This window comes from Electrophorus electricus, chromosome 4, assembly GCF_041902795.1.
Source record: "Electrophorus electricus isolate QZ-2024a chromosome 4, ASM4190279v1, whole genome shotgun sequence".
NCBI classification, from domain to species: domain Eukaryota; kingdom Metazoa; phylum Chordata; class Actinopteri; order Gymnotiformes; family Gymnotidae; genus Electrophorus; species Electrophorus electricus.
The window spans coordinates 23,147,501-23,164,575 of record NC_137500.1 but is presented as its reverse complement, the minus strand read 5'-3'; the positions used below and the strand labels follow the sequence as shown (position 1 = coordinate 23,164,575).

Genomic DNA, 17,075 nt, shown 5'->3' with positions numbered 1-17,075 from the left:
ATGTTGAACACACTTCAGGCACTGATATAGCAATAAGTACCTGGAGTGTGTAGTTGTCACACGCTTTTAATCATATTTTGTCATGTGCTCTGAATCAGTAGAATCACCTGAATCACCTGCTATTTCCTAACAAACACACACACTGTAATGTTTGCTGCAGGCTTCAGAATGTTTTAGAAATGAAAATGATGCAGTGTGGACAAAGGAGAAAGTATTTGAGGGATGAATGATGGGTGGAGTTCCTTAAGCTTGTAAAACAGAAAATACAAACGTGAAAGCTGACAGTAATCCAAATGCTACCCAAGAATTTCCATGTCCGTTTAGCACAAATGCAGAACCTCGTTCTCAGTTTAAGAGTTATGTCCGCCTCTGAAGAGTTACCGTGGCCATCGGACTGACCTTTTCCCTCCTCCGGTTGTTCAGAATGACTGGGATGTTTCTTGGTTTCCACAGAGATGGTGCTGACAGCAGGAGCCTGAACCCGGGCTGGGGTCTGGGCCCGTTTGGGCCGGGCCTTGGCGCTGGGGGTTGTCTTGCCTCCGGAGGATGGGGGATTGGGGGATGCTGCAGGGTTGGGGGACATGGGGCGACTCCTGAGGGGCGCAGGGGAGGAGACCCTGTTCTTGGGTTTAACATTACTGCTGAGAAAGAGAAGGAAGGAAACAGGACAGGGAGGGAGTGTCACAGTGCTGGTCCAAAAAACCCGTGACGCAGACCCTGACAAGCCGTTACTTAACTTCCCGCTGGACTGAAAGGCCAATAGCAATCAAAGGTTTGAGAAAGAACAAGAGGAGAGGAGAAGGAGCAGTAAAATTATGATCTCACTGTTCTCAATGTGCAAATGGTCCTATCTGAACACTAACAATAAATCTCTTTCACTCTGGAGAGAACTCACTCTCTCCATAGTCTTTAACCCATGTCTCAACCATCTCCATGACTGCCTCTGAGGTTAAAGGTTCACACATGTTCACACACACACACACACACACACACACACACACACACACACTCACCTGGGCTCTGGTTTGGTTCTAGAGATGGACTGTGACTGCCTCTTCTTCTGTACCTTCTCCTTCGATAGAGTGTTCTTCTCCTTCGATAGAGCGTTCTTCTCCTTCTCATTCTCCCTCTCTTTGTCTTTCTTTTCTTTCTTTTTCTTGTCAGCCTTAAAACAGCCCACAACGGCCATAAACTTAGATTGGTGTACAACTTGTGCACAAACATGATATGTGCATGTGGTTGTGAGTGTGTCCAATCCATTTCCATTGCTTATGTGTGTGAGTGCAGTATCTTCTGTACTGGTCGTATTTGTGTCTGTGCATGTGTGTGTGTGCGTGCGTGCGTATTTCTGTCTGTGTGTGTGTGTGTGCACGTGTGAATATGTGAATTTTGTATGAGTGTTTGTGCATGCATACGTGAGTATGAGTGTGCATGTGAGTGTGCGTGTGTGTACCGGTGTGGAGTTGCGTCTGCGCTGGCGCTGTGCGATGTCTGGTGTGCTGGCTGTCCAGCGGTCAGAGCTGCGCTGGTGGGAGCAGCCAGTCAACGGAGTTGTAGACGGAGAGCGGGAACACTGATCTGAGATCAGTCACAAACAATACATCATTTATCCTCCTAAAGTCTCTAAGTCTCTTATCCTTTAGGCTGAAGGGTGTGTGACTGTGTGTGTGTGTGTGTGTGTAAGACTCACGAGGGTCGCTGCTGTTCATGAGTGTGGCTGCGCTTCTGCTCCTGGCCAGGAAAGACAATGTGGGTGTCATCAGCCTCTCCACGATGCGACTCTCCCATGGGCTCAGGCGCAGGCTGCGAGCTGCCAGAAGAGGGCGCTGTTAGTGACCGCACATGCCAACACATGGCACTCGGGCCTCTGAGGCTAGTGGCACAAACCAGAAACCCACATGAATGCAGTCTAAGTTCCCAGAATGTTTTGTTTGTCACTTTATTTTGCATGCGAGTCTAAAGCGAATACGTGGAATTTTATAACAGCATACAAACTGTGGCTTTTGACTTGCTGTTCTAACTCTTCTGCATGACAGCTTGATTTCCTACAAGAGGAGTGTTGAGCGGTTATGACACGCACGCATGGCTGTCCCATGCGGCATCATAACCGACTGCCCCATTACAATAAATGACTGCCGTCCGTCTGCCACCGTATGTCGGTGCAGCCTTACGCCTCCCCTTCTGAGATTTGAATGACCCTGAGATCAGCGAAACAAGGGCAAGATAATAAATCGGATAAATCCCGCCCCTTTGATTTGTCTCTGAGCTTTATCAACAAAACAGAAGACAGTCTCTCTCTCTCTCTTTCTCTCTCTCTTCCAGTCTCTCATACACACACGTGCCCCCCCCCCCCCGCACTTCTTTACGTCTATACATACGGTGGTGTACAACACACCAAAAAAAGTACTTCAAAAATGCACGCCTCATGCCTCACTACACGGTAAAAAAAATAAATCCAAGGTCGTCTTCCGAAGACTGCTGTAACTTTCCGTCTTTCAAGCTGCAAAATTTTACAACATGCGCAACGGTCGATAACCCTCTGTTGCTAAGCAACGGCTGTTTTCCCCTCCCCCCCCTCTACTGCGGCAGGCCATGCAGAGCTTGGCTCCACTGAACCCATCTCCTGGCTACTGCCTACGTGGCTGTGATCTGTAAACTACGGCGCCAGACTACTGCACAGAAAATCCTGCCAGTCTAAACAGGTAGTGAGGTCCAGAGAGGGCCGTATCGTTGCCTGTTTTTGCTGTGTTTATTTGTTGGCCTGTAAAAGTTCTAAGCTGCATGAGACCAGAGTCTTGTTTGCAGTGCTTTCATAAACGATAGAAATGATTGACTTGAGAAAATGTGAGACGGCCCAGTTCTAAAAGGATGAGCTCTTTGACGTTGCGTGTCTGTCTGTCCGTCCGTCCGTCTGTCTGCTATGCCTCTGGTTGTGAAGCCCTCTGGATTCTGGCTAGCGGCTTTATAAGCTGACAAGGTTTGCACAAACTGTGGGGATAGAAGCGAAGTGTCTGATGCTGCCCAGATTCAGCATGTGCTGTGTCGGACACAGTCACGTGTGAACGGGCAGAGAGGGAAGAGGGAGAAATATCACCATGACGTTCCTTACAAACACCACAGCAGACAAAATGACCTTACATGGAGGAACTTGGGTCACTGCGCTTTAAAGCCTCTGAAGAATGAACCTCGCTTTGAAGTTCAGTCTGCATGCCAGTGTGCCATAAATAACTCAAATCAGTCTCCTTTAAAAATGCAATCAGTAGCCTGTATTTTAGGATGGACCTGATCTAGGATACCTACTCTTTGGGGCAGTGATTATATCTTTAAGTTATTTAGCTTTTGACTGCTTTAACAAAAATCTTAACCTTTCATGCTTTCCAAAGCATGCAGCCTTTTCTGTTGAAAAATAAATCAACCTTATTAAATCAGTCTAATAACTATGGCAAAAGGTGAGTGTTATTCATCCCGAGTAACACACCAAAACTCTCGCATGAATCAACAATGGGTTATGAAGTCAGAGTCACATACTACCAGCCCACACCAGCACCACTGACACAGCACACCACATACAGCAGGAAAAGGACAACCCGCAAAGAAACAAACAAAGAAAACGCCGGAAAACGGTGGGGAAAGAAGGGATTCATGAGTAAACCAACCAAACAAAATGCAAAGCTTAGCATGTAGAGCTACATCACTGCTGAACAACCACCACAAACCATGAAATTAAGAGATGTGGTCCGATCAAAGATGCATTTAAAGGGAAGAACTAAAAATTCCCCACAATGCAACACAAGAACGAGAGAGGGTGGATGTGGGGGGGGGGGGGCACCAGACACAGGCAAGCAGGCATGTCACCATAAACGCCGGAATAACATCCCCCGGAAAAAGAAACGGAAAATGATCATCTAAAGCCAAAACAAAGCAAAATGAACATGAGGACCCGGCTGGAGGGTCTGGAGGGTGGGGTGGGATCGGCGTGGCGTTGGGGGGAGTCGGCGTGACGTGGGCGCCGCTCGGCCTTACTTCGGTTGGGCGAGTTCCAGAGGGTCGCCGAAGACCTCGAGAGCCTGTTGCTAATTCCAGGCTCCATGTGCCTCAGCAGGTTAACCGTGGAGGCTGAGCATCTGCCTACACCAGAAAGAACCCAACACACACACAAACACACACAGTGTTCACATGGGAAGCACACTGAGAGTTCTGCAGCTGGGTCATTGGAGGCGGAGGGAAGGAGGCTATTCTGAGGTGGGTGTCATTCCAACAGGAAGTCCAAAGAGGGTCATGGGAGGTGAAAGGGCAGCGGCTTGCGGTCCTGGTTCTGGCTCCGCCTCTTCCTGGCATGGTTTAACGTTCTCCCACGTGTCGCGTGTCCTGTCAGGTTCATAAGCTGAACCAGGTGTGGTCGCCTGACTTGAACCAGGTGATTGAGGAAAACAAGAGACCTTGTGTGGCACTGGGTCCCTCAGGGACTCTGGACTGGAAGCCAACAAGTTGGAAAAAAAAGATGGAAGAAAATATTCTATAAATGTAACGACTGATATCATCGTGTGTATTTTCTATGACCTTTTTCATCGTAATATCCCAAAAGGCTACAATGGACTCATCCATCGTCTTGGTTGCATTATGTCCAGCTTTGCCCGACAAGACCTGTCGAATTTGTGACTGAAAAAAGAAACCATCTCTTACTGTGAGGCATGTGACAGCGCGTGAGATAGACCTGCTTACAATGTCTGACACAGCTTAAGCACAAGCACACCCCAGTACCATCATCAATCAACTTGAAGAGTACTATAAAAGCACACACACACACACACACACATGCGCGCGAACACACACACACACACACACACACACACACACGCGCGCGAACACACACACACACACACACACACAGCACTAGAAAGATTCCATTGTGGTGACTTCCAGTAATCTTACTGAATTGTTATTTCTATAAGAGATAGAGGGATAGAGAGAGAGAGAGAGAGAGAGAGAGAGAGAGAAAGGGAGGCAAATCTCCCTCCAATCTAGTCCACATTCCCTCCACTCGGATTCTAGTCCACATTCCTTCCACTTGGATTCTAGTCCACATTCCCTCCACTCGGATTCTACTCCACATTCCCTCCACTCAGATTCGACGCCACATTCTCTCCACTCGGATTCTAGACCACATTCCCTCCACTCGAATTCTAGGCCACATTCCCTTCACTCGGATTCTAGACCACATTCCCTCCACTCGGATTCTAGGCCACATTCCCTCCACTTGGATTCGACGCCACATTCTCTCCACTCGGATTCTAGACCACAATCCCTCTACTCGGATTCTAGACCACATTCCCTCCACTCGGATTCTAGGCCACATTTCTGATTCAGCTAGAGCTGCACTGGGGCAGCCTGTGAAAGTTCTGGAAGAACACAAAAGAAAGAAAACAAACCCCATACTGTCCGCCAGTATGATGTACTGTGTCAAAGGATTAGCTGGTGGTGGGACCAGTGCAATTTGCATTATGTTTGGATGAACTGTAGAGAGCAATAAACATAAAACATAAAACATTAACAAAATGTATCTGCCTGGAGTAACTGTACACAACACCCTGAACTAAACCTGCTGAATGAAGTAGACAGGAATGTGTAAAAACACACTGATCCACACTAAGTCTGGTCATTGTTTAGTTTTGTGTGTTAGCATTTCTTGAAATAACACGTTACTGCAGAGTGACAGGTTTGTCACTTGCTGACCATGGAACACGGCCAGCAAAAAACGATAAGATCTCGAAATACAAAAACACTGAGTTTAAATCGAAATGAGCTCCCTGAGCTGGCAGTGTTTGGATGACGTCACCAAGCACTGATGCTGCAGGCATGTTTCATGGCAGCAGCTGTTCCGTGGGGGTCCATCCCCTTTCTTACTGAGACAGAGATCGTCCTGCTCCCCTCACTACATACACTTTTAGAAGAGTGCTTCTCAGCTCGGTTCTCAGTCCACAAAGGTCCTCCAGCCCGGCCTCTGGCACACCTGCGCCAGGCCGTCCAGGACACAGAATACCTGACGTAGGCCCAAGGACTGGGGTTGGATAAAACAAGAGGGACCATTCACTGTTACTCTTTCTGCTTCTCTAGCTACTGCTACTGTTACTACTAGTACTGCAAATAAAAGTGCTCACTTTCTCTGCGAGACGTTTGGTTCAGTCCACCTGCCCAAGACCATCTCTGCTGTCTGATCTCGGCCCAGGTCTTTTTGGCTGATCGTTTGATGGCAGACTCGTATCTCTCCTGAGGGGAACACAGCACATAAACACTCTCTGTTAGGTGATTTCAAAAGCACACCACTTAGCATTACTTGTACGTTTCATATGCGAGTCACATTTTATTGGTCCACCAATGGTCACGTGACATGGCTTGAGACTAGGAAGTAATTTCCCATAAACTATAAACATTAATGGAAACAAATGCCGAATCAACATTTCTGGACTGCAGACGTGTGGACTTTGAACATGTGTTCTGTGATATTTACTGAAGTAGTCAAAGTTATGACATCCAATGTGCGAGGTTACATGTGTATAAACATTAAGACTTCAGTTTAACTTGCTTCCGTGGTTAACACTGATACCAGAATATGATACCAGAAGCAACCACTGGCAGTCGGAGGCAAAGGAGTTTATTACGTGACCTAATCGATCAGGCTCTTGTCCTCCAGGACCAGATAGAGGTATGTAGTTGATCTTAATACAGTTGAATGGCAGAATTAGACAGCTCTTTGGCCCTGTAGACTCTCAGGAATGTGCATGTTAAGTCCACGAGTCGGCAAGTCGGGAGTAGATCAGAGTATTAGACTGGGCAGAAGAGTTGTTAGTGTAAGATGTAGAAGACTCAGGGGCTGTCAGGTAGTTCCCGAAGTACAGGACCTCCATTAGTCTTCTGTTCTCACAATAAAACCACTACTAGTAATCATAACTAGTACTACTACAACTACTAGCAATAATTACTAGTAGTAATCATCACGACTACTAATAATAACTACTGCCATGGCTATTATCATTATAATTGATAGCAGTGGTAGTATGAGTATTACTACTACTATGTGATGGTGTTTAAAATCAGAACTCAACCCCAACTGGTAAAGCATGGGTGCTGGTCAGAGCCGCGGGTCATACACTGCCACTACGCTAGGCATCAGTCCAATCTACAGCTCAGGGTCTGTGAGGCACTCTGAAGGGCATCCTCCTCCTTCTCACCTTGTTCTTCTCCAGCTTCTGCCTCTGCTTCTCCTCCAGCAGTGCCCTGCGCCTCTCTGCTCTCAGGCGCTGCTCCTCCAGTTTCCTCCTGCGCTCCTCCAGCTGACTCTCGCGCAGACGTCGAGCCCGCTCCTCCTTCTCCAGCCACTGGGCCTTCTTCACCGCTGCAGGGGAAGACGGGAACACGCAGACAGACACCGTCAGATGCATCAGACACCCCGCAAAACGTGCTGCAGCGCCATGGAGCGACGGATGCGCCCGCACAGCGGGGGGAGTGGCTAAGAGGAGGCTTCCTTGTTTATGGCATGCACGATTATTCAGCTCTATCGCAAATATTTTAGGTCTTATCGAGTCGGGGACAGCGTTACATCCTCCAAGCATTTACGTCTAAAGTAAACATTTTTGGTGTTTTTGGAAGCGCTGTTTCACAGTACTGGTTTGTCTGAAAGCTCGTTTGTCGAGTTTGTCGTTTGTCGAGTCCAAAGGCTTGGAGCATTTAACATTTAAGTAACATTTAAGCTCTGAGAGCGAATCTGCTGCTTCTACAGTTCACTTTCCCTGAAACTGATCTAATGTGACCATAAAGACTGAAAGAAATGTATGGAATGTTTTTGGTCTCTCTTTCATTCATACGTTTCTTCTGTCTTCAGTATCAGAAACTGAAGAGTAAGTATAAAGTATGTTTGTCTCGCAGCTGCTGTGCAAACACACAGCAGGCTCAGTCTCATTCCATGATGAAATAACAATTAAAAACCAATCACAGCTGCGTATTTAAAACACCCAGCATGCTGTGCAGCAGTTGGGTGCATTCTCATTGAAGGCCTTCCATGTGGAATACATTTCACATCCCACTGCGGTATTTCCTGTTTTCCCGTGCCCTAAACCTTACAATACAAGTGTGCACACGCACACTCACACACACACACACACACACACACACACACACACACCCATATGAATGTAAACTCCCCAGTATGACTTGAGAGGAGCTACTGCGGTTCTCTGTTTTGAAGAGGACATGAAAATATCTTGGCCAAAACAAATAAATCACCAATATGCAAGAATATTGTACTTGCAAGCTCTGTTCAATCGATGCAGATTCGGTGTGTCTCTTCAACAGCTAACAACATGGTCTAGGCTTTACAGTGTATAATGTTTAAAGTTCTAAGAAACCATAACATTTTAAACATTAGCTTGCTTTTTTTTTCTTACCATGGATATTAATAGAAACATAGGACTTATTCTTTAAAGACTATCATCTTTAAAGAGAAAGCGCACAAAATATCCCAAACCTTGTAGTTCATGTTCCAGTGCCTGTCGGAGTACTGACATGCAGGTCAAAGGAACGGTGTCCGGGTGGTAATATGTTCCCTTTCAGCTTCAAGTTGGGTTTGCATCCCTGTCAACGGTCAAGCTAAGATTTCTGCGCTCCAAACAATGATGAAGGGGCTTTTTGTTACGCCTGACCTGCAACGCGCTCACTGTTGCAGCGCCGGAAGGTTTATCTGGCGTGTACCAGCGGCTGAGCTTTGTCAAGCTAGTACTCTCATTTGTGCGCACCGATCAGGCTGATGGCAGATGCGATTCTATCTGAAATGCTGCCATTACGACCTCGTGGTTTTTCGTGCAAGTGCCTCTGGGACTTACAGATTGGTTAAACGTGGATCCTCATCGGAACGTTGCTAAATGTCACATTGTGAAGTCTGACCATGTGTAGACATGCAGATGTGGAACACATCAGACATGTGTCAAGTTACATGTATAATGGCTATTAATACAGTGATAAATGCAGCTTCTGTGCACGCGTGTTGCTGTTTGACACAGGTCTGGTGTTGAGGGGAAAAGAAAAATCACTGTAACAGCAACCGATTGTTCATTCCCACAAAAGCAAAAAAACACACAGGAATTTCAAAATAGCACAATTTTGTATTTCTGCAAGTAATGGATAAAAAAATCAGGACCAAAATGATACCAGGATGAGTAGCAATTGGTGCAGCAGCCGCCCACTGTGGGTGGCGCCACATGTCTTACCTTGCTCCAGGTTTTGCTGCTCTGAAGCGTTAAAAATAGTGGAGAGAAGTGTCTGTTAATGATGCATGATGCTTCCGTAGCTTTTCTATCTCACTCCTGTTACCCGCCCAACCACAGGAATGGAGAAAACACTTATCTGGTTGCTATTAGGGTAATGATTTCATTATTTTGTCCACTGGAATATTACATGGGTCCTTCTAGGGAAAGTGTGTGTGTGTGTGTGTGTGTGTGTGTGTGTGTGTGTGTGTGTGTGTGTGTGTGTCTTACCCATGTATTTGGCCCTCTCCTCCCTCCGCTGCTTTGCCAGCTTCTGCCTCTGCTCTGAGCTCATCCCATCTGTGGAGTGGTGACACAGGGTTGCCATTTTAGATTTTACTGAGGCAGCAGTTGAGATTTGGTCTTGGACTTCACACACACTGCGAGCTGTCTGTTTTGGCTTCTCACACTGGGAGCTGTCTGTGTCTCTTTTCTTTCTTCCTCTTCCTGTTCAATCTTGCCCCTCCTACTCTGCCCCGCAGTACCTCTCTCTGACATTCTCCATTCTCTGTCCCCACTCCAGGGTTTACTGATTCAATCAAGATCAGTGAGGTTCAGGATTCAAGTCGCTGCTGAGTGATTAAACTAATCTGTGATGACCACATCTGCCTCTTCACTTCTTAGCCAATCAGATGCTGCTCCAATTATGCAATGTGTGCTTTAAGACACTCCAGGGTTTACACACACACACACACACACACACACACACACACGTCCCACTGTTCTTCTCCATCCTGAGTCCTCTTTGATATTGCATAAGAAGAGTCAGCACTAGAACACAGGTTATATTCTAAATATGTCTGTCCAGATATTTTCTTGGTCAGAGATGTTTGCTTTGGTGCTGGAGCGTCAATGCGCTCCCATGGGCTACAACATGCAGAATTTGTGCGAAGGGCTGGCGTTAATAGAACGTTAACTTGCTGGTTCCTATGGCAACCAGCCTTGCTCTCACTGCGAAAGAGGACTAGCCAAGCCTGATGCACTCGGGACTGTCTGACTGTTCTGGAAAACTGGACTGCACATGCATAAACACAAACAAGTAAACACACACACACACACACACACACACACACACACACTTCTGAATTCATTCCCTTCCTCCTTCCTACTACAGCAGTTCTTGTCCTCAACAAATCATCACTCAGCATCCTGCTACAGTCAAATGCCTGCTGAGGATTAAGAGCAAGAGCATGTGATGATACCAAAGGGTCAGGGAGGTGTGTGTGGGTGTGGGTGTGGGTGTGTGTGTGTGTGTGTGTGTGTGTGTGTGTGTGTGTGTGTGTGTGTGTGTGTGTTTTGAACCAGCATAGTAAAACCATCCTCTGAATAATACTAAATCAATGATATTTACAATGATACTTCAGAGTCTTGCTGCAACAGTCCTGGGTTTCCTTCTAAAGAGCTCTGCTTAGATGTAGTACCTTTTTTCGCCTGAGGGGTGACGCTGGTTCCAGGCGTGGTGGGTCTGGGGTCTTGTTTAGCAGACTTTTCTGTTCTGGATGGAGGATCGGTGATCAGAGAGGAATCTGTTATGGTAGTGTCATCGGCTTTCAAGGGCTCGGAATCTGACACATTCTCCTTCTCCACCCGTGGAGTTGACTCTTCAGGAGAACAGCTGAGACCTGAGAGAGACGGAGAGAGAGAGAGAGAGAGAGAGAGAGAGAGAGATGGAGGGGTGAAGGAAGATGGAAGGCGTCAGACATGAAGAGCTTCCCATCAGAAAAGGATGAACTAACCAATTACTGAACACAACATCATGTCTTCACTGAGAGAAACACAGCCTGGGTCTTATCATTTAACATTTTATTTGTGCTTTTTCAAAATGTTCAAGAAAATCAATGAGTAGGCAGATGTGCTTTGAATGTGTTAATGGTTTTGATGAATGATGAATGATGAATGGTTGATGAATTTCTTCTCAGGACACCTATAATCTGTTTCAACTGCTCTTAAAATCTGTTTACAAGGAACACTGTCGCTAGCTCCTACTAGGCAATATACTGGACCAACTGCTATAACTACTACCATCAACACACTGTCGCTAGCTCCTACCAATATACTGGACCAACTGCTATAACTACTACCATCAACACACTGTCGCTAGCTCCTACCAATATACTGGACCAACTGCTATAACTACTACCATCAACACACTGTCGCAAGCTCCTACCAATACACTGGACCAACTGCTATAACTACTACCATCAACACACTGTCGCTAGCTCCTACCAATATACTGGACCAACTGCTATAACTACTACCATCAACACACTGTCGCTAGCTCCTACCAATATACTGGACCAACTGCTATAACCGTCTTTTCTGCTAACACGCTACAATTGCTAGCAATTCGTCTTTCCTCAAACTGATACACGGCAGCACCTGCAACTCCTTAGCATAGCACTCAAATCCAGTTAGCACATCATTAGCACCTCGCTCACACACATCAGCTGAAGCGCTACGCATCAAAGGATCCTAGCGGTGCGCCCTGCCTCCCTGGAGCTTGCACCGCTCACCCCAGCTGGTTTTCAGTCCTTACTTTGGTGTGTATGTGTGTGTGTATATATACGTGTGTGTGTGTGTGTGTGTGTGTGTGTGTGTGTGTGTGTGTGTGTGTGTGTGTGTGTGTGTGTGTGTATTCAAAATTGTAGTAAAGTACACAGAGTTTCCAGAGAAACAGAACATTTCGGACAGAGGTCCTTCATCAGCTGTGCAAGCAATGTGAGATATATATATATATATATATATATATATATATATATATATATATATATATATATATATATATATATATATATATGTATATATATATATATATATATATATATATATATATATGTATGTATATATATATATATATATATATATATATATATATATATATATATATATATATATATATAACTAATGTTTGTGTATATACAATTGACTTCAGTGTTACATTAGGTTGAGATATTTATTGCAATAAATGTGGTTTCCCAGCAAAAATCCAGGTGGTGTAAAAATATATATATCCACTGGGTTGAGGGAACATCAGTGGTTGGATTCAGACCCTGTGGCATGTCCTTCAGCTAGCTGCTTCAGCATGTCATTTCTACTGTAAGCGTTTGTTCAATTATTTTTTTTAACTAAATCTGAGCAGAAGTAGACAGACCCCTACTCGTCCAATCCACAAGCATCAGGGTTGAATGCCATCCAAGCAACTAGCTGACCTCTCATGACCTCTGACACTCAGGGGGTCATCAGGAGGTTAGCCTGCACCCAAACATCCTGTTTTTGTCGGGATTGGTCCTATGCTCTCAAGTGTGGAAGTGTCCAGCAGCTGCTTTGATCCTTCAGCTGTTGTCCATGTACAGACCACCGGAAAAGAGACAGGTCTGAGTATGTTTACCCAGAGACAATAGCTTTCATGGGAGTAGAGGTGGTAGCCGCTATCATCCAGGCATTCAGTTCAAAGTGATACAGATTTAATGTTTCATTGAAAAGAGCGAATGTCAAGAAAATGCATAACTTTGGCGAGGACGGTGGGTATGCTTTCTCTTTATTGTCTGTTTGTGACACCACAGCAGATGCCGCCTGCGTTCTCAGGGCAGGGATATGCGAGAAAGGAGGGACAGAAAGAGACGTACATAAGGACTGAATGAGAAACAGAGCTCGAGAGTGAGCGAGGTAGAGCCCACGAGAGAGTTGGGCCTGTCTCCAGCCTCCTCACTGCTGCACCCTACAGAGGGCACTCATCTCTCCCCGTCTCTCTTTGGGAGCTAGCGGCAGGCTACTGTCTCTGACTGCAGGCCGAGAGGGAAGATAAACTGCCAACACAGAGCTTCCATCTGCTTGCAGTCGGCGAGACGCTCCCCCTGGCCGACAGACGAATGGGGGTGACTGCCTCCAGCCTCATCTCTGCTGCCCCCTGGAGGCAGCTCTCATCTGTCCTCATGCTAACCTGGTGGCAAAACACTGTCTAACTTGCAAGGGAGATTAATTAGTCCTCCAGTGCAAGATCAAAATCCGGAAGGCTTTCATGGTAAATGAGAAGAAGTCAGAGGCCTGTGGTTCCTGGGGTCAGAATATGAGTCAAAAGAGGCGACAAGGGTAACAGTAAGTTCAAAGGTTACTATGTCGTATCAATCACAAACACGTGTCAGTGATATCAACAATGAACAATTTCGTATTTTTTCATAAATCTGGCTATTTTTTTTCATTCTTTCTGCAGTTGTGCTTTCTCATTTTTGATTTTAGAATGTGATATAAAGAGCTCTCTATCAGGATAAAACTCAGTTGGTACTTCTTGTAAAACTAATTTTAAAATAAAAACGTTAAACAAAGCCAGATTACTGTTTAACAACCGTGCAGCGCACTTTATGTGAAAGTGGAGCGCAGCTGTTTGGCTACAGTAAAGTGTGTGTGGTCGGCTTTTCTGGAGGATGGCAGGGAGATCCCTGCAGTAGGTCCCTGCAGACTGGGCTTTATCGGCTCGATCTTGCACAACCACCAAATCAAAGATCTGAACAGACCAACAGATGCCTTATTGGCTGGATGGCATAGCAACCGGAACGACTTTATGACCCGACTGCACAGAAACGGGAATTTGGCCAAGACTTTGTGAGAGACGGAGAAAGAAAGAAAGAGAGAGAGCGAGAAAGACAGAGACAGAGAGACAGAAAGACGAGGGAGTGTGTTTAACAAACTTCATTATCATCGGCTTTTGTGTGTGAAAGAGTGGGGGAGAGAGCGTGTGGGTGGGCCTGCATGAGAGAGCACAGGGAGGAGAGACAAAGGAAAAGAGAGAGAGGGAAATGGAGAGAGGCGGGGGGGGGGGGCATCAGGCACGGCTTAGAACATGTTGAGGCAGATCGGTCAGGAAGCATCGCAATCACAGCGCAGCTACCAGAAACCACCCATCACCGTGACATCACAATGGGCACTGCGACAAGTGACATCACAATGAGAACAGAGACATATGACATCACAGTGAGAATGGAAACATATGGCATCACTGAGAATGGATGCGTGACATCATAACGATGCATCCCTAGTTTATGTTGTCTTTAAAAAAAAGTGCTGGCAATGATAAAACAACATCTGGTTTGAGTTTTTACTTGACAAAAAGAAGTGTGCATGGGAGCTCCACCCTATATATGGTACAGCTTTACTTTTAATAGTAACTTTTATTTTTATGTCTGTTTTTTATGACTTGTTTCTTGTAGTTTTGATGTAAGCAGGGTTCTCCACTTGGCAAGAGCCATCACTCTGTGGTGGATTCCCCTGTAAAGAAAAACTCAAGAGGGAAATCCAATCTGACAGCAACTGCCTGCGGCCTTGCTCATCTGGCCGACACAAAGGTGCTGCAGCAGTGCTAAGCATGCACACACTGGTACACGGGAGAAGCCTTCACAGGGCATTCTCCACCACCCCACCCCACCCTCAACCCCCCCACACAGAGATCTGTTAGGCCTGGGTGGCTCAGGTTTCAGTCCATGCAACTAGCTACAAAGAGTAAAAATAGCCCCACCGAAAGCCGGCAGCACCCATAAAAGGACCTGGGGTGCAGGAGAGGCGTGTGAGGAATGCCTACATGTCCCTGCAGTACACGGCCACCCTGCAACAGCCATGAAAGTGAACAAAAGACAACAGGAGAGCACAGTGCATAAACACTTCCAGCAAGCAGCATTGACCAAACCAAACCAGACTCACTTTTACTTTATTGCATAGGAAGTCAGAGAGCTTAAGAATATCTGGTTACTACCACCCTACATAACCCTACATAAACATCCACGCCATTAGTTCAAACTAATCAGGTCAGCTTGACGTGTTACATTTGACCATCACGTGTAAGCATTTTCCCAGCCGCCCTTTCTGCATCTTTCAACATGACACCCCCAGAGCGATCAGCTCAGACCATCTCCTTGGCTACGGGCTGACATTAAAGCTCACACACACAGCTGCCAGGATGGCATCCAGGACCAACCACAGGAAAAAGTGCACCCTGGCTCTTGGCGTTACTGGAAGTCACGATGTTTGGTTGTTTGTTTAAACAGGTTGGTTGACACTGCAGCAATGGGGTGTAAAGAGGGTCAGCAGGATGGACTTGTGAGTGTGTGTGTGTGTGTGTGTGTGTGTGTGTGTGTGCGCGCGCACGTGCATGTGTGCATGTGTGTGTGTGAGGATATCCGAAGCTGCAATGGAGGATCTGGGTCAGGCGGAACTCAGGCATGCCAGGTATGTGCTGGTGCAAATAACAATACAGCAACACAACACGGTACCTAATTACACAACACAGCACACATGACAATGCAGAGAGAGAGAGAGAGAGAGAGAGAGAGAGAGAGAGAGAGAGAAAGAGAGAGAGAGAGAATGAACTAGATCAAGAATGAGAAAAAAGTAAAACTAAGTAAAAACAAATAAGGACAGGCCGTTTATTTGGACCAAAAGGGTTACAATTACTCAATAACATTACAAAAGTCTTTCAAATTGACTGAAAGACCTGTGTAAAGCTTTTGGAACACATATGCTACAAACCCCCAGTTTCCACCTAACCTCCATAATCCACAGACAGCATTTAATACCCTGTCTGGAAACACAGGGCTGTGGTAAGCCTGAAATCCTATCATTCCACTCCTTTGCTTGGATGTGAATCTGGGAGTGTGCGTCCTTTTAAGCAGACCTCCGGCGTGGTGCCACGCCTTATAAAGAGAACAGTCCTTTCGCTCCACTGCCTTTGAAAGTGAAAAACCTCAAATATCTTAGAACAGTCGCCTCCAGAACACAATGACTACAAAATAAGAGTCTCGAGTACAAAGAACATAATCCATCCAAAACAAGAGCAATGCCAAAATGAAAGGCCTGTTAAATATCCTTTATTAAAGAACACAATAAAAACCCCAAGCAAAAATTGGTCATGACAAGCAGCCTTTGTTTTGCTATTGAGATAAGAAGCACAACTTGTGCTACAGCTCAGTTTGGGTTATACTACAGCGAGATGCAGGCACGTCGGCCTCCCCCGACCAGAACACAGGTCGCAGGAGATTGCTTCTGACTGAGCTGCAGGTAAGACAACTGGGTGGTTCTTGCCAGGCAACGCACAGACCTCTATGTCATACACCAGCACAGACCTCTATATCTTACGCCAGCACAGATCTCTATATCTTACGCCAACACAGACCTCTATATCATATGCCAGCACAGACCTCTATATCATATGCCAGCACAGATCTCTATATCATATGCCAGCACAGATCTCTATATCATATGCCAGCACAGATCTCTATATATTACGCCAGCACAGACCTCTATATCATATGCCAGCACAGACCTCTATATCATATGCCAGCACAGATCTCTATATATTACGCCAGCACAGACCTCTATATATTACGCCAGCACAGACCTCTATATCTTACGCCAACACAGACCTCTATATCATATGCCAGCACAGACCTCTATATCATATGCCAGCACAGATCTCTATATATTACGCCAGCACAGACCTCTATATATTACGCCAGCACAGAACTCTATATCTTACGCCAACACAGACCTCTATATCATATGCCAGCACAGACCTCTATATCATATGCCAGCACAGACCTCTATATATTACGCCAGCACAGACCTCTATATATTACGCCAGCACAGACCTCTATATCATATGCCAACACAGATCTCTATATATTACGCCAGCACAGAACTCTATATCTTACGCCAACACAGACCTCTATATCATATGCCAGCACAGACCTCTATATCATATGCCAGCACAGAACTCTATATATTACGCCAGCA

General features: G+C 45.9%; 1 protein-coding gene across 8 annotated transcripts in view; it reads right to left on the bottom strand.

Moving 5' to 3' along the window:
• The window catches only part of map7d1b (MAP7 domain containing 1b), a 38,144-nt gene that overhangs the window by 7,737 nt on the left and 13,332 nt on the right, over window positions 1-17,075 (bottom strand). Inside the window, exons 2-11 of one of the 8 annotated variants that reach the window (XM_081712800.1) lie at window positions 10,718-10,918; window positions 9,528-9,596; window positions 9,261-9,281; window positions 7,230-7,393; window positions 6,159-6,267; window positions 4,024-4,128; window positions 1,691-1,810; window positions 1,454-1,578; window positions 1,014-1,165; window positions 382-641 (exon numbers count right to left, since the gene is read on the bottom strand). In XM_081712800.1, coding sequence (XP_081568926.1) covers window positions 382-641; window positions 1,014-1,165; window positions 1,454-1,578; window positions 1,691-1,810; window positions 4,024-4,128; window positions 6,159-6,267; window positions 7,230-7,393; window positions 9,261-9,281; window positions 9,528-9,596; window positions 10,718-10,918 — 1,326 coding nt within the window. The remainder of the gene's footprint in view (window positions 1-381; window positions 642-1,013; window positions 1,166-1,453; window positions 1,579-1,690; window positions 1,811-4,023; window positions 4,129-6,158; window positions 6,268-7,229; window positions 7,394-9,260; window positions 9,282-9,527; window positions 9,597-10,717; window positions 10,919-17,075) is intronic. The other 7 variants (XM_081712801.1, XM_027031187.2, XM_027031186.2 and 4 more) reach the window with 7 other exon arrangements.